This window comes from Pelmatolapia mariae, linkage group LG6 (assembly GCF_036321145.2).
Source record: "Pelmatolapia mariae isolate MD_Pm_ZW linkage group LG6, Pm_UMD_F_2, whole genome shotgun sequence".
Classification (NCBI taxonomy): domain Eukaryota; kingdom Metazoa; phylum Chordata; class Actinopteri; order Cichliformes; family Cichlidae; genus Pelmatolapia; species Pelmatolapia mariae.
This window is the reverse complement of record NC_086232.1, coordinates 5074377-5096658: the sequence shown is the minus strand read 5'-3', so window position 1 is coordinate 5096658 and position 22282 is coordinate 5074377. Positions and strand designations below refer to the sequence as shown.

General features: G+C 41.7%; 2 protein-coding genes across 3 annotated transcripts in view; one reads left to right on the top strand and one right to left on the bottom strand.

Moving 5' to 3' along the window:
- The first annotated feature begins 30 nt into the window (after positions 1–30).
- Positions 31–22282, top strand: part of LOC134628884 (apoptosis-stimulating of p53 protein 2-like) — a 46975-nt gene continuing 24723 nt past the window's right edge. For both annotated transcript variants that reach the window (XM_063475694.1, XM_063475693.1), the window contains exon 1: positions 31–382. In XM_063475694.1, the coding sequence (XP_063331764.1) occupies positions 329–382 (54 nt within the window). In that variant the 5' untranslated portion in view covers positions 31–328. The remainder of the gene's footprint in view (positions 383–22282) is intronic.
- LOC135933105 (uncharacterized) lies at positions 12181–21537 on the bottom strand. Its single transcript, XM_065471011.1, has 2 exons — positions 20773–21537; positions 12181–14656 (listed from the first exon to the last, which is right to left on the bottom strand). Exon 2 carries the CDS (start codon positions 14339–14341, stop codon positions 12866–12868), a length of 1476 nt encoding a protein of 491 aa, XP_065327083.1. The 5' UTR covers positions 14342–14656; positions 20773–21537; the 3' UTR covers positions 12181–12865.

Below are 22282 nucleotides of genomic sequence, written 5' to 3'. Positions count from 1 at the left end.
ACCCTCGTTAGTGAGACGCTGGGAGCTGAGTAGGATTAGGAGAGCAGCAGGAGAGCAGCAGCTCGGCTCTCCGCGCTTTGTTTTCTGCTCCGATCATCAAGAGCTGCAGTCTGGTGTGTAAACGCTGCTCTCCTTCAGCTGCATGTAGTTCTTCTCTCTGAAAGCATCCTGCTTTTTTTCTCCAGAGGGCATCCCACCGTAACGCCCGCCGACCCATTGCAACAGGTCGAGCAGGAGGTGAAATCTAAAAAATATATATAGATGTGATATGACAGTAACGCGCAGAGAGAGCGGCGGGCTGCAGAGGAGGCTGACGGTGTAAGCTTTGATGGTTTCAGCTGCAGTGGATGCGACAGAGCGGGGACCTGCCAACATGATGCCGGTGAGTGGAAAATCACATTCTGCCTTAATGACCCATTCATGCACAACTGTCACCACCATCTGAGGGGGAAACTCCGAGTTCAACTTTCTAGCACACATCCTTACATAGCTGCATCACGAATTACATTTATAGGACCACGCACTGAGATCTTCGTGGAATACTGGAAAGCATTTTTTAAATAAGAATGTGTCTTGAAATAACACGTCATGTTTTATAAATTAAACTTTTTTGTCGCATTAATCTTTTTTGTTGTACTTCGCTTACTCTGACTTTGTAATGTAACGATAAATACTACATATAACACATTTAATATTTAATCACGCAGTGTATTTATGTTTGGAAATAAAGATATTAGGTGTAGTTTTAATTTGTGTTAATGTGCAAACATTCAGCTTTAAATCATGGCCATGGGTGGAGTGTTCTTAGCGGCTTGCTTTGTGTTGATATTGTGTCTTTGCGTTGGGTGCAGTTTGCACAGTGCCTTCATGTGCTGTCATGCAATGAAAATTAAAGTAACTTTCTTTAACATTCACACTCCTTAGAAATTGTAAAGTGTTCTCACATTTTCTCCTTTATCAACACAAACTGAAATCAACTTGTAAGCAACTTGATCAGTAACATTACTATGACTGTTAAATGTATTACAGTACTCTGTTACAGAATATATATCATTTTAACCCTATTCCTCACATTGTATCTAGCAGATATCTGCTGAATACAATGTGAGGAAGCTTAAACAGAAAAACAGGATCAGTTAGACAACAGATGCTAGTGTTGTGGAATCAGACAGAATAGGGATTACGTGTTCCTCTCATCACGGACCAACTGCAGGTGACACAGAGGATTTGAAGTTGTCTGGTGTCTGTGGCTGTCTGCAGTGACTCAAACACAGCGGACTTCTCTGTTGCACCAACCAGTGTCACAACTACAGATGGACCGATCCGATATTAAGTATCGGTATCGGTCCGATACTGACCTAAATTACTGGATCGGATATCGGCGAGAAATTAAAAAATGTAATCCGATCCATTAAATATCAAAAAAGCACCTCACAAAACTTGCGACACGACGTAACTCGGCTTGTAACCGTAGCACGTCGAAGCAGTGTGCATCACATGATAGAGCGGCTGTGTTTATTTGTAGCCTCGCTAGCAATCCAGCATTTCATCTCCGAGGAAGTTATCCCAGAGAGAAGTAAAGCAAGTGTGTAAGTTCATCTCTGAATGTTTGTAAAGCGTACCTACGTTAAGCTTAACAACCGATATATGGAGCCTCTTCTCTCTCCCTCTCTTGCTGCTACTTCAATCGTGAAACTGCTTAATGATCAGCTGATCGGCTTTTCTGTCGCGAGTCTGTCTCTCTTCTTTGTTTTTGGCCCACTTTGCACCAGAAAGAGGAAACCAGCGGCTGAACAACAGCAGAACGTTAACCTTGATAAGCTGTTGTTAGAATTTATTTAATATTACTTTCTAGACCAGGATCCTTTTCTACGTAGCTGACGGCTGGTAACTGTGCAGGGGCGGATCTAGCAAAGTTTAGCCAGGGGGGCCGATAGGGCATTAACAGGGAAAAGGGGGCACAAAGACATACTTATCTTTCTTATTCTCATTTAAAATGTCTAGCTTTTAATAAATAATTATCTGAATCTTACACCCAAAGTTTTAATCTGATGTAAAATGTATAGAAGTCCATTACTGTATATAGTAACTGTTAAGTCTAATATACCCTAGTAAGCTATAGTACTTTTTCCTTTGGGAAAGTACCATCTGTGCAGTCTGCAATTCTGTAGAAGAAAGATGTTGAATATATTTAATTATTCTTGAAAAATAATTTATTTCTGTGCATTTTTTTCACACTGCATCAAATTAAAGTTGATTACGTCGATTAAGCATCATGAGGTGGAGGGTGGGGGTGATTCCCTTTTTTTTTTTTTTGCTGGGAGTTTGCAACCCTATTAGTTAGGTTGCTTAATATTTCTGCTAAGTACTCTTTAAAATACCAGAATAGGAAGGATGGAGTAGGTTTAAGTTTATTAGATTGATCAGTATTGCTGAACTATGAAATATTTTGGGTGCAGTGTATTTTTTACATACAGGTATAACAGAATAGCTTTAGTGTTGTTGTTTATTTAAACTTGAGTATGAACTTATACAAAATGCAGCAAGATATTAAAAAAAACAGTTTTATTGATTAAAAAACACACTATATCGGATTAATATCGGTATCGGCAGATATCCAAATTTATGATATCGGTATCGGTATCGGACATAAAAAAGTGGTATCGTGCCATCTCTAGTCACAACCAGATGTGAGCAGGCCAGCTGTGGATCTACTAATAATAGATTAACACCATTGCATTGCACCATTGTTTTCATGTGGAATGATGATACTCTTCTGGTTTATCAGAATAAAAAAAGAAAAAAGAAGCGTTGACCTTTTCGTGCATGCTACATCCACAGTCTTACTTCTGCTGAACAGTTTGACATTTCAGGCTGTGGTGTTCTGGTACTTGTCACATGTCAGACTTCCCACTCTTCACTGGTGTCCTGTGTCTGGGAATCACTCATGGCTGCAAATCTGAAGTAATGTGAACTGACCACCGAAGCCAAAGTGTCATTATTTAACTGAAATTCAGATAGCTGACACGTTGACTGGTTGGATTTAAGTGTGCTTCAGCTACAGTTATCTGTATTAATGATCGGGGGGGGGGGGGGGGGGGGGGGGGATGGTAGACTAATGGATGGTAGACAAAAGAGGAACTTTATAGACTCTGTTGAAGGAAACAGAATCTATCAATGAGGAAATGGTGAGATGAACTTCTCATTTACAGACCTTATTGTTCTATAGACAGTAAATTCTACTCTTGACTTCATTATTTCTACATAGGTTGTTTGGAGGAAGCTCTTAGAAAACAATAACCAAATTACTCACAACTTGTCTTAAATAAAGGTGTAACGGTGACACATATTATACTCTATACTGCTAAATGTAGCTTTTTTTGATTCACACGTCAAAATAATCTTTATTTTTATAAAATGTTGAAAAAACAAATCAAAAAAACAAAAATCAATTTTTTATCAATGCCAAATATTACTGAAACAACTGAAACTAAAGTGCTCTGCTACCAATGTACCATTGATTAACCGCAAATGAGATTCTGTGCACTCATCTTTATCTGACATATTTTACCTTACCAACCAAACGCAGGTGTAACAGATGTATAGAACAAAGCAAGTGTCAGGTACTTGCATCATTTTCTAGTCTGACTGTAAATTCACCAGATAGCAGGATATCGACCTGTTTCTCTTGTTCACTCATCTTTATAATTTCTCTTCTAACCGCTTTGATCTTTTTAAACCTTACTGAGACTGCTGGCTTGTGGCTGTGGCTGCCGAGCTCTGTGTAGCTTTAGCTACGTTACCTTTGTTAACTTCCTTAATTATATCCATGTTCAGCTGGGTGAAGACAATTTATGATTAAGTTTTCATGGCGCTCCACCAACAGTTTATTTTGAACTTTGTGACTTCACTCATAGTGAAGAGCTTCCATGTTAATGACATGTTGTATGTGCTGTATGTGTTCGTGTGACTGTTTGCCTAGCTCATAACTGGACATGGTTACCAGACAGGATCAAGAACGCTGGAACACATCCGAGCCCCTGGTCAGCTGATTTGTGTTAGGTTTATATTGTTGATTGTCATTTATGCTTAGAAATATTTACTCATATATGCTTAGTTTTATAATCGATTGCATAATGATAGGATGTCTGATCCTTAGCAGTCTGCAAAGACTCTGTGTGCCTCCCAGAGCACTCTGGAATGCACACACATCCTGGGGTCATGAGAGAGGTCATACCTTCTTTTACTGTTTTATGGTATGGTAAACACAACTATATCTTTTTCAGTATAAGTGCCTTTTGTTTAGATGAACTGCTGGACTTCCAGACAGACCCAACATTAATTGGTCCTTCGAAGCCGGATCCCTGGAGTCAACATTCATCGAGGGGAAAAGAGACAGACGTCAGCCAGAACTTACAGAAGTTCCTACAGTAAAGTCCCGAGACGTGAGAATCCGTCATCGGGCCGGTGGATTAGCCGTCTGTTTTTTCTCCTCGATGGATGAAGATTGACGGGATCCTAGACTATACTACACGCAATCGCAACACCAAGTAAGTTGAAAATAAGCGCAGCGTTACTGGGTTTGGGTCCCGAGAAATTGCCCTGGGTGTATGTGTCCCAAGCGTCCGGTGGGTGTCCGAGGTTTTGGTAAAATCGCCCTGAGGTTTGGGTCCCGAGCATCCCTTAATTGGGCTTTGCGTCGCAAAACTGGGTTGGGGTCCCGGAAACTGGGTTGGGGTCCCGAGCGTACCGGTGTGAGTTTGGAGTAGACCTAATTTGTGTTGTTGTGTGTTCGCGTGAGTGGGTGCAAGCAGGCACGTGATCTGTCACACCATTTGTTGTTGTTATCATGGGTTCCCGAGCAAGTAAGACTGCCTCACAGGGAGACGACACATTCATGCAGGAATTCACTCCTGGCAGCGCGAGGTATTTATATTGTCATAAAAAATGTGATTTTGAGTGTAAACTGGTTGCTGGAAAATGTCAAATGTTAGAAGTTTTCAGAAAACACAGCAGCCTTGGAGAGCGTGCAGAGAAGGCCAGCCCACATCAGCAGCAGTTAAGACATGCTCTGGTGAATGGCTTTCACCCACCCATTGCTGATTTTATTAGGAAACTGTGTTTACAGGTTATATGTTGGTTGTGCTATTACACTGTGTTGTTGAGGAGACTGTTGGAGTTTGACAGTTGCCACTTTTGGAGTAAAATGGCAAGAAGAGACAGTGGGAAACACAGGACAAAGCTGAAAGAGAACTGACTGCTATTGGACTGTTGAAGTGGGAGAGGACAACGGAGTGAGAGGAGTAGGTGAGAACACAAAGGAATGCTTTTATTTAATGTGGGAAATCAAATTTGGGTTAGCAAACCTGGGAAAAAGAAAACTGACTGCTTAAGTGGGAAAATTAAGAAGGAGTCTGAAATACTGCAAAGAGAAACATATACAAAATCACAGACACAAACAGAAAATGTATTAACCATACTAACATTTACAAATACAAGAGAGCTCATGAAGATTAGACAGCATCTTAAGTATGTGAGTCTGTTTATCATCTTGTCCAAGTCACTTAGTGTGATGAAAAGTGATACAAAGACCAGTGGACTAATAGCAAAATAGTTTAAAAAATAATGATTAAAATATAGCAGAGAAGAACTTAACAGACAAGTTTTGTTATCAAATGCTGAGTTTATCCAATGCTGACAACTAACTCCAGGTTGCAGGACAACAGTTTAAAAAAAAAAAGAAAAAAAAGGGGGAAATTCTGGTTTGAACAACCAGTGATCAGACAGTAAATTTAGTTGTTAATATAGTAAATTGGGAGATGCTTTCTGCTTGATTGGTGCAGCACAAGTAATTTACTCTATGAAGGAAATTCTATTTTTGTGGGAAGTCGTTCACAGGGTCACATCTTGAACCCACACACACACACACACACACACACACACACACACACACACACACACACACACACACACACACACACACACACACACGCCTGTACGTACACACAGACAAGGTACTCTTTGTTTACATGTATGCCTATGTAAGACGTTATATGTTAATGAACTTATGCATAGTCATGTAACCACAATAAAGAGCAGTGTTACGAGGGAGCAGACGAGAGCGACTGGGGTCAAGTGAAGGAACGGCGCTTGTCATAGTTCTCTCCCTCGTGCACGAGATCAAAGAGTTCTGTTTGGTGTTCAATGCTCTTTGCTGTTGTAGAAGAATTGTCTTGTTCCAGCGAGGGGTCTGTGCTAGACAGACCCATCAGTTTGTACAACTTTACTTATGCCGACTTGATTGGCTGCCCCTCATTAATAACATAATAAACAGCAGATGGGTGGGGCTTCTATGGTCTCATTCAGAGCCATGTGTCCTCCAACACAGCAACTACAGGTTTCTGGATGTTAATGAACAAATGTTGATTGGTTGACAAGTGGGTGGCTGCAGCTCAGGAGGTAGAACAGGTCATCTACCAATCTGTAGGTTGGTGGTCCCATCCCCGGCTGCTCCAGTCTGCAGATACTAACTGATGCATCCATTGGAATGTGAATGTTAGACAGAAAGCACTTAAGCATAGAAAAAAGTGCTAGGATGAATCAATGAATGAGTGCTCAGGCTGAGTAGAAAGAACCCTTACAATTAAAACAAGGGAAGAGAGTGTCAGGAATGAGAGAGGTGTGTAAAGAAACACCAAAGATGCAACACACAGCAGTCATTGTTTTTAACACTTGGTTTTACTTGAGCTCTTTTGCATGTCAACGCCGTACTCACTGGCAGCCTGATAGAGAGACCCACAAGCAAGAGTAGCCCCAGATCTGTTACACCACATTGTACACTGCCTCCATCAACAACAGGCCCACTCTGCAGGTAGACAGGCTGTCCACTAACTGCCAGCGGACTGCTAATACGCTACCACTGCTGAAACATGATTTCAGAATAAGTGGGAGAAATCTTAATTAAAAGTATGAGATTTGAAAGTCAGATAAGGCAGCTTTTCAAAGTATTTCCACTGCAGTTAGAAGAGTTTAAGAAAATCACAAAGCTCTATTTTTAATAGTGGAAGTTGTCAGTATTGTTTCTGCTGAGACAGTCACTGTGGCTCACAAAACAAAAGAACAAAACAAAAAGTTTGTCAGTCTTTTTTGTTCGTTTTTCATATTAACTTTGACGTCCAGACTGTAAGAAAAAGAAGGAAACAGGTGGAGGACCAAGATCAAATTATCTGTTAACCAGAGAGGAGAAACTTACTGCAATGGGGGAAACAAAAGAGACATCAGTATTTTCCAGCAGAAGATAAGGAATATAATATTATGTTTAAAATAAAAGGTTCAACCTGATACTTTTGTTAATATTTTGTTTTTTTTACAAGCATATATTTTTCATATATTACAGTATATTTAAATCTGACCATTTTGTGATTTACAATGTTTTGGAGAACTGTAATAATTGTAATAACATTAATAGAGATACATATAATTTAGAAACCAGATTGTTTTTTTTTGAAAGGTCTAAAGTGAAACATTTAGAGCAGCCTATAGAGATTACCTGAACATTTGCTGACCTTTGTATCTAAGACTTTGTCCTTGTCTACTTAAACCTCCAGCACTATAAAAGTATACACATATACTATGTTTGTGTATATGTATATGAGAGAGAAAAAAGAAAAGCATAAAAGGACCAGTTCTTGTGATTCAAGATAGTGAAGCAAGCCTTAAATGTTACATAAAAGCTGCCTTTAAAAGGCAGCACACCCTATTCATTAAACTGCATCCTCATAATCTTCCAGGCAGAGCTCAGTGGAGCTCATTGTGCTGCTTGGTAACTGTTGCCACAGTGACCAGAAATTAACACTAGCACACTCACACACACACACACACACACACACACACACACACACACACACACACACACACACACACACACACACACACACACACACACACACACACGATTCAAGGTCATATGGGAACACTATTATTTAATATTCCTTAGGCAATGAGGAGCTAAAGCAGTTGTAACCTTCATGTTAGTTTACAACATCACCCTGGTGCTGATATTCAGGTCTCAAAGGTGACAATAAAGTCAGACTTGTCCCACTCTGGCTATGTTTACATCTTTAGGTAGAAGCATTTTGACAGTGAGAGGACTTCCATTCTTTCATGTTCAATGTATAGTATAAAATTGCGCTAAACATTCAAATGTAGAAAAGTCACCTTCTTGTTGACATCCTCTAACAGACAGTATGAAAATTGGTTTTCACCATATATGTTGGCGAATATGCTAATGTGTTTAAATGTAAGTATATAATCAGCTAATCAGATGGCAGCAACTCAGTGCATTTTTCTATTTAGGTATGTAGACATGGACAAGACGAGTGGCTGAAGTGGAAACTGAGAGACAGAGTAGGGAAGAAAGGTGATTTAAGTGACATTGCATGGTTGTTAGCGCCAGACAAACTAGCATGAGCATTTCAGAAACTCCTGGGATTATGTTTAGGTTTACAGAAAATGGTCTGAAAAACAGAAAGTATCCAGTGAGCAGCAGATCTCTGCTGTAATATCCCTTGTTGATGCCAGAGGTCAGAGGAAAATGGCCAGACTGCTTTGAGCTGATGTGAAGCTCAGCTATATATGTATACATATATACACACTGTATGTTTATAAGTGCAAACAATGCTAAACACTGCTGATGACAGGTGTTACTAGGTAGGTAGATTTAATTAATAGTGTGTAGTGTAATATTATGAGTTGGTAGGTAGGTAGGCTAATAAAATTACTTGGTGGGTTACAGACACCAATAGCATCATAACATACACTTTATCAAAAGGTATGACTTTATAGATGATAAGTAGGTGGGACATATCCCAATATAATCTAACAAAACAATGCCAGTCAATCGGAAGACAATGTTAACAATAGATGTATGGAAGCATTCTGCATTTATATAATCCAAAATGCTGCAGCAAGAGTACTGACAGGGACTAGAAAGAGAGAGCATATTTCTCCTGTTTTGGCTTCCCTTCATTGGCTTCCTGTTAAATCCAGAATTGAATTCAAAATCCTGCTCCTCACATACAAGGTCTTAAATAATCAGGCCCCATCTTATCTTAATGACCTTGTAGTACCATATCACCCTATTAGAGCACTTCGCTCTCGCTCTGCAGGCTTACTTGTTGTTCCTAGAGTATTTAAAAGTAGAATGGGAGGGAGAGCCTTCAGTTTTCAGGCCCCTCTTCTGTGGAACCAGCTTCCAGTTTGGATTCAGGAGACAGACACTATCTCTACTTTCAAGGTTAGGCTTAAAACTTTCCTTTTTGCTAAAGCATATAGTTAGGGCTGGACCAGGTGACCCTGAATCCTCCCTTAGTTATGCTGCAATAGACGTAGGCTGCCGGGGATTCCCATGATGCATTGAGTTTTTCCTTTCCAGTCACCTTCTCACTCACTATGTGTTAATAGACCTCTCTGCATCGAATCATATCTGTTATTAATCTCTGTCTCTCTTCCACAGCATGTCTTTCATCCTGTTTTCCTTCTTTCACCCCAACCGGTCGCAGCAGATGGCCGCCCCTCCCTGAGCCTGGTTCTGCCGGAGGTTTCTTCCTGTTAAAAGGGAGTTTTTCCTTCCCACTGTCGCCAAAGTGCTTGCTCATAGGGGGTCATATGATATGATTGTTGGGTTTTTCTCTGTATTTATTATTGTGCTATCTACTGTACAATATAAAGCGCCTTGAGGCGACTTTTGTTGTGATTTGGCGCTATATAAATAAAATTGAATTGAATTGAATTGAATTGCTCACTGTGGTAGCGTCCTAGACAATGGGGTTGTGTGTATTGTTTATCCAATATTGGTATGTCATGTGATGCTGGTAGCCATATGGCTACAGGCCTCCACAGTGCCTACAAAACATTTGGGATGTGACCTGCAGTGTGGCAGCTGTCAGCATGTTGCCCTGAGCAGAAATAGAATAGATACTGAATGAGTGAATGAAAACAGTCAGCACACTGACAGTGAAATGTGTTTTCAGTCAGTTTAGTTGTGATTTAACACTGTTATAAATAATGCATGCTGAGATCAAAACCAATATTCTGGCTTCAGTTCTAATTTTTAAGCTTTGAGCTTCTGATCTCAGGATTACAGATCTACAGAAATATTTGACAGTTTCCTGATTTATCCTGTTAATTATAATAATCAAATTATTTAATTAAATCAGTAATCTACTGTGTTGTTAAATGTTTAGACTTATTATTCAAAAAAAAAAGAAGAAGCTCAAAACACATTTATGGCCAGCCATAAACATTCAGTTGTTTGCTGGAAATAGTAAAATTTCGACAAAGAATAAGCTAAGATCATGACTGAGATCAGACATTCAGTCCTAGCTTCCCAACTGTCACATTTGTAGTCACTGTTGCTTTCATAGATATCTACATCAGCACCAGTATTAAAAATAAAATAAAATAAAAATGTTGAATTTGCAGTTGTAATTCTGAGCAGCAACAAAAACAGCTTAAAATGTTTTTAATTTGCTAAAATTATGTAATACATTTCTTTTGTTGGTTAAAGCTGAACTATATGTATCCATGTGTGTTTGTCTGCTTCTGTTGTGATGTCTCATTTGTTGGCAAGTCAATAACAGGATTACGAGGTGACTCCATTTTGATCATTGTTAAGACGAAGCTGTTGACCTCTTTCAGACAGTAGATGGATCGTTAATTTCATCCCATACAGCAGTGGGGGGTTGTGGTAGTATTAAGCAGCATGATGCAGCTCTAATTCCTGGCTGGATTAGGAGCTGAGGCCACAGGAGTTTAAGGCTCTCCGCCTGTTGACTAGCAGGTTCACTCTTCGGGGCTTTTTAATATTTCAGCTTGCTTTCACATGTTTCCACTTTCAGCTACTATGGGTGCTTATAATGCAGTGTTTCCAGGATTTCACAGGGTTTTTTCCTCCATGATTGAAATTAATGATGTTGTGGTGGTATAAAATAAAACAGCCTATACTGTCTTCTTGGAAGGATTTCTTACAGTGTTGTAACTGCGAGATGACATAGATTTGGTGTGTGTGTCATGTATGTGTTTTTGTGCAAGTGTCTGTGTTCGCTTGTTTAAGTGTTCTAGTGAATGAGAGAGTTTGTGTGTCTGTATGCCTTTAAAAGAGCATGTAATGGCTGCAGTGAAGAAGAGCAAGCATGTCAGCATTCTGAAGTTTCTGTGCTTCGATGCAAAATTTTATGCTGCTGAAAACAAGGCATTATGATGGTAAAGATGTTAATAATTAATGTTAATAATAATTCAGTGTCCAACCTAACAGGCCACATGTACATTTTTATTGGAATGTGGGGAAAAAAATAGACAACTTGATTATATCATCTCCCCCTGCTGGTACTGTAACTTCAGCATGCATGCCCATTTCACTTTTGGAGTTTTGGAGAGAAAGCGTGAAATGGTCACAGTGGACCGGTGTGTCTATTACATGTTTTGCTCACAAACAACAGGTTGCAACGATTGATAGCTGGTGCTTCTGGGCAGACATTTATGGAAATGCCTGGTGTGAAGTGTTACTCATCTCAGCTGACTATTTATGTTACCCATTTTAATCAGAGCTACAATTGAAACTCTAAAGGTGACGGAGGTGAAAAAAGTGCATGTACTCACAAATGTAGTCTGTTTTTAGGATCTGTTGATGTTCAGGAATCAGTGGTACCAATGACAAGAGACTCCCAAGAGACAAACTTTCTTTCCTCCATCATCTCTGATTGACTGCAGTGTTTCCTGGTCGACCTCAGCCGAGTGACTGATGACAGTGGCCCACTTTGTCTGAACCTGAAGAAGACGGCATTGCTCCAGTTTTCTTTATGTAGGACAGTAGGCAGGGCTGGTTGACTGCTTCTCACTGAGACCATTAAATCTCTTTCAGAGTCTTTCACTGGTTCAGTTAGAGCCTTTGTTGGTTTTATTATTTCTAACACTATTGCAACTTAAATTTCTTGAGTATTTCCATTTTCTGTTGACAAGAACAGCTACTGTAGCCTGCAATAACATAAAACAAAACCGCTCTTAAGAGCTAAAAGGCCAGGAGAAATGAATGGGGCTAAATACAAAATTACACTTTTGTTTCTGACAATGTTCATTTACATTTGCTGAGCAGAGTAATCTTTCAGTTTGACTGAGTGTCAGTGGCAAGACATTTTTAAACATTGAAAGAATACAGAAACAGTCAGAGTTTTGTTCAGAGAACTACGTGCGCACGGGTGAGTGATCGGGTGATACTCACACCGAGGCTTTGCAGTCAGCTTTATTTATACATCGTAGCATTCCCTGTTTTTCAGGCTGTAACAGACAATCTGGGCATGTGTGGGACACAGTGTATATATGTGTGTGTGTGTGTAGTTTCTATCTCGAGGAAAACAGGAGCTAGTTGGGTCCTGTTCCCAAGGGTGTCTGCAAGATACTTTCACAGGAGTCAGTGATTACTGCAGGGCTCATGTGTATGTGTGTGAGAAGAAGCAAAGACAAAACATAAAGATATGTGAACACTATGTGCTTTTCAAGCCTTTCTTAACATAAGCATATGAGTATCAGGCCTTTCTTAAATGAAACATATGAGTAAATGGAACATTATAAGGAAAACTGAGTAAATGAAACATTAAAAGGAAAACTGAGTAAATGAAACATTAAAAGGGAAAATGTATCAAAAAGGAAAAACATCATAAAAATCACAAAATCTCTTAACATTCCCTGCTGTTGTTCATATATATTTATGTACTTCAACTACTAGTCACTTGCAGAAGCATTTTCAACTAGAGTGTCATTTTGTGAAAACGTACATGATCAACTTTATTGGGTTTACACAGTTTAGTGCTTAAAAATCATCTTCTTCAACTTGTACCTTTTCTTGAGCTTGTTCAACTTGAGATAATGCGATGTAAGCTTGCAATCGTACAGTAAACATTTTGCTTATCATACTCCGAATACAAGGCAGTACACATGTGGAAAATAAGCAAAGTAGCATAAGGAGCATTCCAACGAATGTTAGTCCTTTAGTGAGTAATGACTTCCATGACCCACTAAACAGCCATGTGAGCCAGTCCTCGGTGTTGTGTGTGTAATCTTGCTGCTGTACACGTCTGAGCTGATGTAGCGTGTTCAGTGCGTCAGACATGTTGGTGGAATGCACATTATTAGGGATATAGGTGCAGCAGGTTGTATTAAACAACACACAAAGGCCGCCTTTCTCGGCCAAAATCATGTCTAACGCCACACGATGTTGCATTGTACTAAGGCGCAAGGCGTCGATTTCTTCATTCTGCGCGTTATTCACTTTACAGGATGCATTCAGGAACAGTCCAAAACGGTAGTTCAGAGTCTCAATTCTAAGGGCGTGCTTTCCAACTCCTACCCATGGGAAAAGGGCATGGGCGACCTTTTGTCCTGTGGTCCATTGTTTGAATTCCTCTGGGACGTCAGAGCCCCAAATTGGGTCGTGTGGTTGTATCGTTCGTCTCCGGCGTGTCCGCGCACGGGCTGCTCCTACTGTTATCTTGAAGGTGTGATCGCTTAGCATCAGTGGCACACATTGTCCCTCATAGTTTTCGGGCACGGCTAGGTATGTTTGGGGTTGTTTGTCATATCCTTGACACCACCAGCCGATCCCCTCGACCCAGTAGAGTTTCTTTGTAAGAGTCGGTAGTGTCAGGGTGTATTGGCATGCGCCAGATAGGCTGTAGTGAGTCGCTCCTTTGGTGATGTTGACAAACACGACACATAAGGGAAAAGTGTACGTGGTTACCACAGCCAGCACAGTGAGGTTTGGGGTGCTGAGTGACATATTCACCCAGTGTTTGTCCTCACAGGCGTACGTGTACCTGTTAGGCTCTGACGTGTTGGTGATGTTAGTGCATAGGTCCATTAGATAGGTCGGGTCTTCTTGTCCTACTGTTGTGGTGACGTTGATGTTCTGGACGTTAGGGTCTCCCAGACATATCCACTTCTCCAATTTTCTCATCGTTTGGTTATCACACTGGCCGCGGGCTGCTTTCTCATATATGCACAGTCCTTCATTTAGTGGTGCGGGTGTGCCGTACAGGGTCAAGTGTTTTGCAGTGAGAGGCATGTGTGAACAGATGTAACAGTTTTTGTCTCTTGTGGAGTTGTACACATAACGGTACCAGGCATTGTTCATCCATGGGTGGTTGTGATCTTGTGTCATGTCGTCTGGATGTATTGCGTCATGGGTCAGTCTTGTCTCCAGGTGGTGCTGTTCTTCTTCTTGTGGAATCAGTAACAGCAGTCCCAACAGAATTGTGATACTGGCCACCAGAGCGAGTATGGTCTTCATGATGACCGAACACACCTGGTCCTGTGAGTGAGTAGACTAGGGGCGAGAAGAACAAGGGCGGGATTTACCCAAACAGCCCTCTCTCCACCTCCCAGATCACTAACAGGCAGGGGTGCTGGCGTCTCAGTGTCTATGGGCTGTCACTCACTCTTTTACAGTGGCTCTGATGAATCCAGGAAGGTCGTTCAGCAATTTTGCAGGCTGTTGGTGTGGCCAGGAGGACTTGGTAAGGTCCTTCCCACCTCGGGGAGCTCCACTTTTTCCTCTGGAGCACTTTTATCAGGATCCAATCTCCTGGTTTCAACCTGGAAGAGACTGGAAGAGAATCATCTGGCAGTTGATTGTTCAAAATTATTTCTTTGTTTTCTAACAGTTTTGTCATCCATTCCGCTAGTGTTGTTTCTCTTATAGATTTGTCTATCGGTTCACTTGTAATAGGTAGAGGAAAGGGCCGCCCATGTACTATTTCAAAGGGTGTCAGCTTCTGTGAGCCTTGTGTTAGTCTCATCCACATTTTGACTAGACCCACACATTCAGGCCAGGGGCGACCAGTTTCCGCCATGCATTTCCTTAGTCTTTGTTTTATAGTGCCGTTTGTTCTTTCTACCAACCCTGCACTCTGTGGGTGGTATGAACAATGATGCTTTATACTGAAGCCCAGTGCTTCAGAGACTTTTGATATTACTTCATTTACGAAATGTGTGCCATTGTCAGATCTTATTAGGCTTGGTATTCCATAGGTGGGAATAAAATGATTACACAAACATTTTGCCACTGAGATTGCATCATTTTTCTTTACTGGGTAAATTTCTGGCCACCTTGAGAATACGTCTATGATTATTAGTGCATATTCTACTTGTTGGTGCTTATGTAATTGGATAAAATCCATGTGTATTGTGTGAAAAGGATATGGCGGTGTTGGGAAATGGCCTCTCTTTGGCCTTAAATTTCCCTGTGCATTATGTTTTTGGCATATCATGCATGTTCTAATATATGCTTTAGCTGAGTTTTCAAAATTTTTCGAGTAGAATTGTTTAGAAAGAATATCTACCATCGATGCTGGTGACACGTGTGTATTCCCATGTGACACTAATGCTGCTGTTTTATGTAGGGATTTAGGTAGAATAGGTTTCCCATTACATGTCATGATATCATCTTTTAGAATTGCGCCATCTTTCAACCACGAGGATTTTTCATTCTGTGGAGCCGCCTTTTGTTCGTCTTTGAGGACCTCTAGTGGTATCAGGGAGCATGAGGTTAATGTAAAAACATTTGTTTTTTGTTGTGCAGCTTCTTTTGCTGCGTTGTCTGCAAAGTTATTTCCCTTAGTGATGTAAGAGTCATCTTTTTGATGGGCAGCACATTTGCATAGTGCTAGTTTCCTAGGTAATGTGATTACCTTTAGTAGCTTTTTAAGGAGACTGCCATGTTGCACTGGTGCTCCTGTAGAGGTTATCATGCCTCTGTTTTGCCATATTTTTGCGAAATGGTGAACTGCAGCAAAGACGTATTGACTGTCTGTGTGTATATTGACATCTTTATCTTTAAGCAATTCGCAGGCACGAATAACTGCTGTTAATTCTGCACTTTGTGCCGAATTTGCAGATGCGAGAGGCCTTGCCTCTATGACAGTGTCGACTGTGGTTACTGCATAACCCACACAGTTTTTTCCAGTGCTGTCTTTGCTTGCAGAGCCATCTACAAAAATATCTGCAAAGGTTGTTTGTGGTGAACTGTATATATCTGCCCTTGGTTTTGTTTCTTCATCCAGTTTGTGTAAGCAGTTATGTGTGTCACCATCTGTTTCTACAGGTAGCAGGGTGCTTGGATTTAGCTGACCGCATTTCTCTATGTTGATGTGTGACTGTGACAACAATATTCCTACATACGACAGCTGTCTGGCATGTGTCAAGTATGATAGGTTTGCTTGTAATAGAATTGAGGTCACTGCGTGCGGGACCTTAACTATTAACGGGTGGCCGAGAATGATATCTGCTGACTTCTTCACTGCTTCTGCTGCTGCTGCACAGGCTTGTACACAGGTTGGTAGGCCTGAGGCCACTGAGTCTAATTTACAGGAATAAAATGCAAGTGGACGTTGTTTATCTCCGAAAGCTTGGGTTAGCACAGCTTTCATATATCCCGCACTTCCATCTACATGTAAGTAGAAGGGCTTATCATAGTCTGGTAATGCTAGAACCATGCTCGTTTGTAAAGCCAGTTTTAAATTGGCGAAGGCAGCTTCTGCTTCAGCAGTCCAAGTCAGTTTATCTTTCAGGGCCATATCTTTGCCATAGATAAGGTCTTGCAGGGGTTGGGCCCTGAGAGCGAACTCTGGAATCCAACTTCCGCAATAATTACAGAGGCCGAGGAAAGTCATCATTTGTTGTTTTGTTAGTGGTTTTGGGGCAGTTTGTACTGCAGTTTTTCTGCTGTCAAGTAACCTTCGACCCTGTCCTGTTAGTTCATGACCTAGGTATACGACCTTAGGTTGCCATAGTTGCAGTTTATGTTGAGAGACTTTGTGTCCCTGTTCTGCGAGGTGTCTCAGCACCACTAGAGTGTTTGTTCTGCAGTCGTCCTGCGTGTTTCCGGTTACCAGGATGTCATCTACGTAAAGTAGGAACTGTCCTGGAGCAGGCAGAGTGCAGGGGGACATTGACTGTTTCAGGGCCTCAGCGTATAGGGTGGGGCTGTTTTGGAAACCCTGTGGCAGCCGCGTGTAAGTGTATCTTTGGCCATCAAATGTAAAACCGAACAGCCCACGTGACTCGGGGTGTAGTGGTACTGAGAAAAAGGCGTTTGACAGGTCAATTACTGAAAACCACTGTTCTCGTGGTGACACTCGATTCAAAAGTGTGTGTGGATTTGCCACTATTGGTGGTATCTGTTCAGTAATGTCGTTTATTGCTCTTAAATCATGTACCAGCCTATATTTTCCTGTGTTTGCTTTTTTCACTGGAAATATTGGCGTGTTACATGTTGTTTTTGTTGTTTTAATCAGAATTCCTGCTTTTACCATGTCTGCTATTACTGGGCGTATGCCGTCTCTAGCTTCTGCAGAGAGTGGGTATTGTGGTTTCATTGGTCTGTGTTTTGAGATGATTTTTACTTTTACTGGGTCTGCATTCTTTATTAGGCCTACGTCTGTGGGTCCGTTTGACCACAATGATGATGGAAGCACTTTTAGTTCCGCGTTGTCGACGGGTGCCAAGATAAATCATTCTGACTCCTCGATCACATAGCATGTGGCCGGGGAGGTATCCAGGTGGGTGCTGGGCTGTGTGTTTAGCACCCATCCTAGAGTATATCTCATACAACCGGTTCTGCGGCCCTGGAGCCAGCCTTCACGTGTTTCTTCAGCTTTCTCGTAATGATCGTTTTGTACTCGTTTAAGGACAGTGCCCAGGTCCCTCCATTGAGTTTCTGGGCTTTTTGCTACAGAAACATGTGAAATAGGCATTTGATTTAACTCTCTGACCTTAGGGGGCTGTATCACTGAACATACTGCGCTTCCACTTTTTGTGACGTAGAGATGTTGCAGTGTTAACTTTTGAGGTCCTAAACGATGGACTTGTGTGTCATACTCCGAATCAGGGCCTGGTGTTTGTTTAAACCGTATGGTGTTGTGCAGCTCATTAAATGGCATGGTGGATGATGAGCTGGGAAGATAGCGCTCAGCTGCGGTCACAAGCTGCGGCAGTGGTGGCAGATCTAAAGTCCAGTAGTAGTGTGGCTCACCGTCTGAATGACATGCTAGTTCATAGGTTTCAGAGAGCATAAGCTCTGCTCTCATGCCATTACTCTCAGGCACCACACCTATTTTTAGTTTCATTAAACCATCTCGCCCTAATAAATTTACAGGGCAGCTGGAATCAATGATGCATTGCAATTTGCAGCATCTGCTGCTAGCTGAGTGCAGGAAATCTAACTTTTGGGTTAGGAGCTGTGTAGTTGTATGCCCTGAGGCAGAGGTTACAACGCGAGCGTCTTTTGAGAAATGCGTTCGCGGCGGTTCTTCTTTTAACACAGTCATGCAGGCTCCCGTATCACATAACATGAGGTATGGTTTGCCATTTATGTGAATTGTTACTTCTGGTTTGTGCTCAGAGCCCAGCAGCAGCTGATGTATGTTGAAAATTTCTGTACTATCCCTGCTGTTGTTGCTCTGAGCTTTGGGGTGAGAATCTAGTCACCTCTCTCTACTGTTATCCTCCTCTTCGCTGTCCTGCCTATCTCGTCTATTCGAGCGGTCATATCTGTCTCTGTCCCTGCCTTCTCTGCGGCCACGGTCACGCCTGTCTCTGCGATCCCTAGGCTTGCTCCTACAATCTCTAGCGAAATGACCTTCTCTGTCGCAGTTATAGCACCGTCTGTCCCCTCCCTTATCGCCCGTATTTTGTCTCCGACCTTTCCCTTTTTGCTGTGGATTTTTTCCTGCATAAGCAACGAGGTCTCCCTCTGTTGTGACTACAAAAACTCCGGTTTGAGCTGTTTTCTTTTTCTGCACTTTTACTGCGTGCTCTGCATGCTGTAGAGCGTCAGCTAAGCTCCCGGTGTTTTGAGTGACCCAGTATTTATCTACGTAAGCGCGGACCTTTGGGAGGAGGCCTTTTAGAAACGCGTTTTTTAATTGTTGTTCGAAAGGGGAATTTGGGCTCTCATCACATTCTAGACCTGAGTTTTGTCTAAAAACTGGACGTAACCTGTCCAGGAAGTCAGAGGCGGACTCACTCTCTCTTTGTTTTGTTTCACCTATTTTTCCATAATCTGGCCTTGGTGCTAAAGCGGTTTTTATTCTGTTATATACTGGGTTCAATGCTTGAACTAATTCATCGCCTCTTAAAGGTTCTCCATCCGCTCTGTTGCCCGTGAAGTCTCCCCGGACCCGGGCCAGCTTCAGGCCCAACAGGTCCTGGAGCACTTGCAGCATTTCTCTGCCGTTCAGCAGCCAATTGGAGCGTATTATGTCTACCGCATCCCTCCACTGTTGGTGCCCCTCGTTTAAAGGGGGGACATCTTTTAACACATTTTTACGATCCTCAGCTGTCCATGGCTGATATGTATATGTAAACGTCAACTGGTCTCTGGGGACCACGCCGTCGTCACCCGCAGGACCAGTTGCTCGACCGTAATTGGGATTCGGTACCTGGATTAAAGGAAATTGGCCCAGTGTGGGTGGGGACAGCGACGGCGGAAACCCTGAAGTTGGTGGGTTTTCATGTGTGGTTGAATTAAGCTGTTGCCTGGCTGCAGCATAGGGGTCCTGTGACTCCACAAAGGGGTTTTTTGAGAGTGGAGGACAAGGTTGAGGCTGCTGCTCACTATCTGGTGGGGCTGAGGCAGGAGGAGGCGGCTGATAAGGAGGGGGGGTTACTGTTACTGTTTTAATGGTTGGCGTTTTGCTCTGTTTGCTTTGCTTTTCTTTTCTCTTATCCTCACGCCTTTTACTTTCCTCCTGCCACGGTACAAAAAAACTTACATATTCGGACATTCGTAAATCCTTTTTCTTACCAGCAGTTTTTTCTATCTCTGCCTGCAGGCATTTATGTAGTTGTTGTAGTGGGGCAGGGTTGCCATTCCCGGCCCATGCGGTGCAATTAGTCTTTTTTGGGTGTCTCCATCTATTTGCACTAATCTGACCTGCACCTGGGTGCTTTTTTTCCATCCACTGCTCGTCTGGTGTTAATGTGGGTTTTGTGGATTTATTGCCCATTTCTAACTTTGTTTGATCGATGTAATACTTATATTTTGTATTTCATTTATTAGTACTACTTGTATTTTGTATTTTATTAATACTGCCAGCACACACTGTGAGACGTTCTGGTACTAGAGTCAGAGGAGGGTTATTAAGTCAGCCTTCTACCCTGAACTAAATTCAGGGCGGACTTAATTTTTACGCGTTGACGCGCAACCTTTTCTCTTTCTCACCATCCAGTACTCACAGGAAAACAATAGGAGTAGTGCAGGAGCCTAGAGCTCCTATTCAATGAAGCACTTACTCCTCAACAAACATTCAGCAAACAGTTAGCGCGCTTAGAGAAAATCCTATTTTTATTTGACACTCTCGTTTCTCTGGCTACCAACCTTTATTTTTGTTGCAGATTGAGCCTCTCAGGGCATATTAATCTGTCTTACACAGGCGAGCGTGGCTACCAACCCTTTTTTATGCTGCGGATTCAGCCTCCCAGGGCGTGTTAATCCGTCTTACGCAGGCGAGCGTGAGATATACTGGCTACCAACCCTTTTTTATGTTGCGAAACAGGCCCCCACAGGGCAGGTGGTTTCGTCTTACACGGGCGAGCAATTACTTTACACAGGACACGTCTGTCCTTTGCCTTTTCGGTCCACACAGGACCCTTCTACTTTGAGCAGTGTCAAACTAAAATCGATTATTCAACGCAAAGTGTTTCTGGCTGCTTTATATTCACCTTCAATGTTGCGCTGTGTTCTTTTTCCCGGCGTCACCGAGAACCTGGCGTCGTGGACCTGTATAAGACACTGGCCAGTAGGCGAATGTACGACTCTGGACTTTTCCTCGCTTCGCTAGAAACGGTGGTTGCAGTGCAGGTAGTCACGACGTCAGGATCCGGTGGCTCCGTCTGTGAATAGTTAGATGATATAATAATATCAATAAACCATCCGGCTCGAAGGACCAATTAAATGTCAGTGGCAAGACATTTTTAAACATTGAAAGAATACAGAAACAGTCAGAGTTTTGTTCAGAGAACTACGTGCGCACGGGTGAGTGATCGGGTGATACTCACACCGAGGCTTTGCAGTCAGCTTTATTTATACATCGTAGCATTCCCTGTTTTTCAGGCTGTAACAGACAATCTGGGCATGTGTGGGACACAGTGTATATATGTGTGTGTGTGTGTAGTTTCTATCTCGAGGAAAACAGGAGCTAGTTGGGTCCTGTTCCCAAGGGTGTCTGCAAGATACTTTCACAGGAGTCAGTGATTACTGCAGGGCTCATGTGTATGTGTGTGAGAAGAAGCAAAGACAAAACATAAAGATATGTGAACACTATGTGCTTTTCAAGCCTTTCTTAACATAAGCATATGAGTATCAGGCCTTTCTTAAATGAAACATATGAGTAAATGGAACATTATAAGGAAAACTGAGTAAATGAAACATTAAAAGGAAAACTGAGTAAATGAAACATTAAAAGGGAAAATGTATCAAAAAGGAAAAACATCATAAAAATCACAAAATCTCTTAACACTGAGCAAGACCAATAAAATGAACAATGCTCTTAGCAACCTTTCTTATAGTAATTAGGACTAAAGTGAAAAGATTCTTTTATTTATCTTTTAATTTGAAAAAAATCCCACTCATGTGTGACCTCATGGGTGCCTAATCACTGGCATTGGCAAGCTTGGAACTGCCCATTTTAGCTCTGTCTTGATGATACTGTGGACTTGTTCCAAAGCCTGAAGTCCAGATTCTTTATGGTAGAGTCACTTTTTCTCAGTTATATCCATGTGAGACATCTTAGTTTTCTCATCTTTTCCTCACACTACTGTCTTGCAGAAAAAATAGAAAGCACATGATCAAATAAAAAAAAAAAACCAACTAAAAGATTGTAAACTTGAAGATTGAATGTTGCGTATATGAAAGTTATTTTGCTTCAGTTATATGTTTCAGGTAATATTGAATTGATTCCTATAGAATCTCTGACAAGCAATCCTCAGGTTAGTGACTAAAAAGGTAAACTGTGTGCACTGAAGTAGCCCACTGATTTGTCAGAAATTATCAATAAGACTGCATGTCATACAGGGAACAGAATCCATATGCCCAGTAATTTATCCCTTTGTATATTTGCAGTTGAGCTCTCATTTCGGTCAACTGTATTTGTGGTTTTGAGTAAACTGTTTCAAGACCTTTTTGGATGGACTGCAGTGACATTTAGCTCACATACTTGTGTTCCCCCAAGAT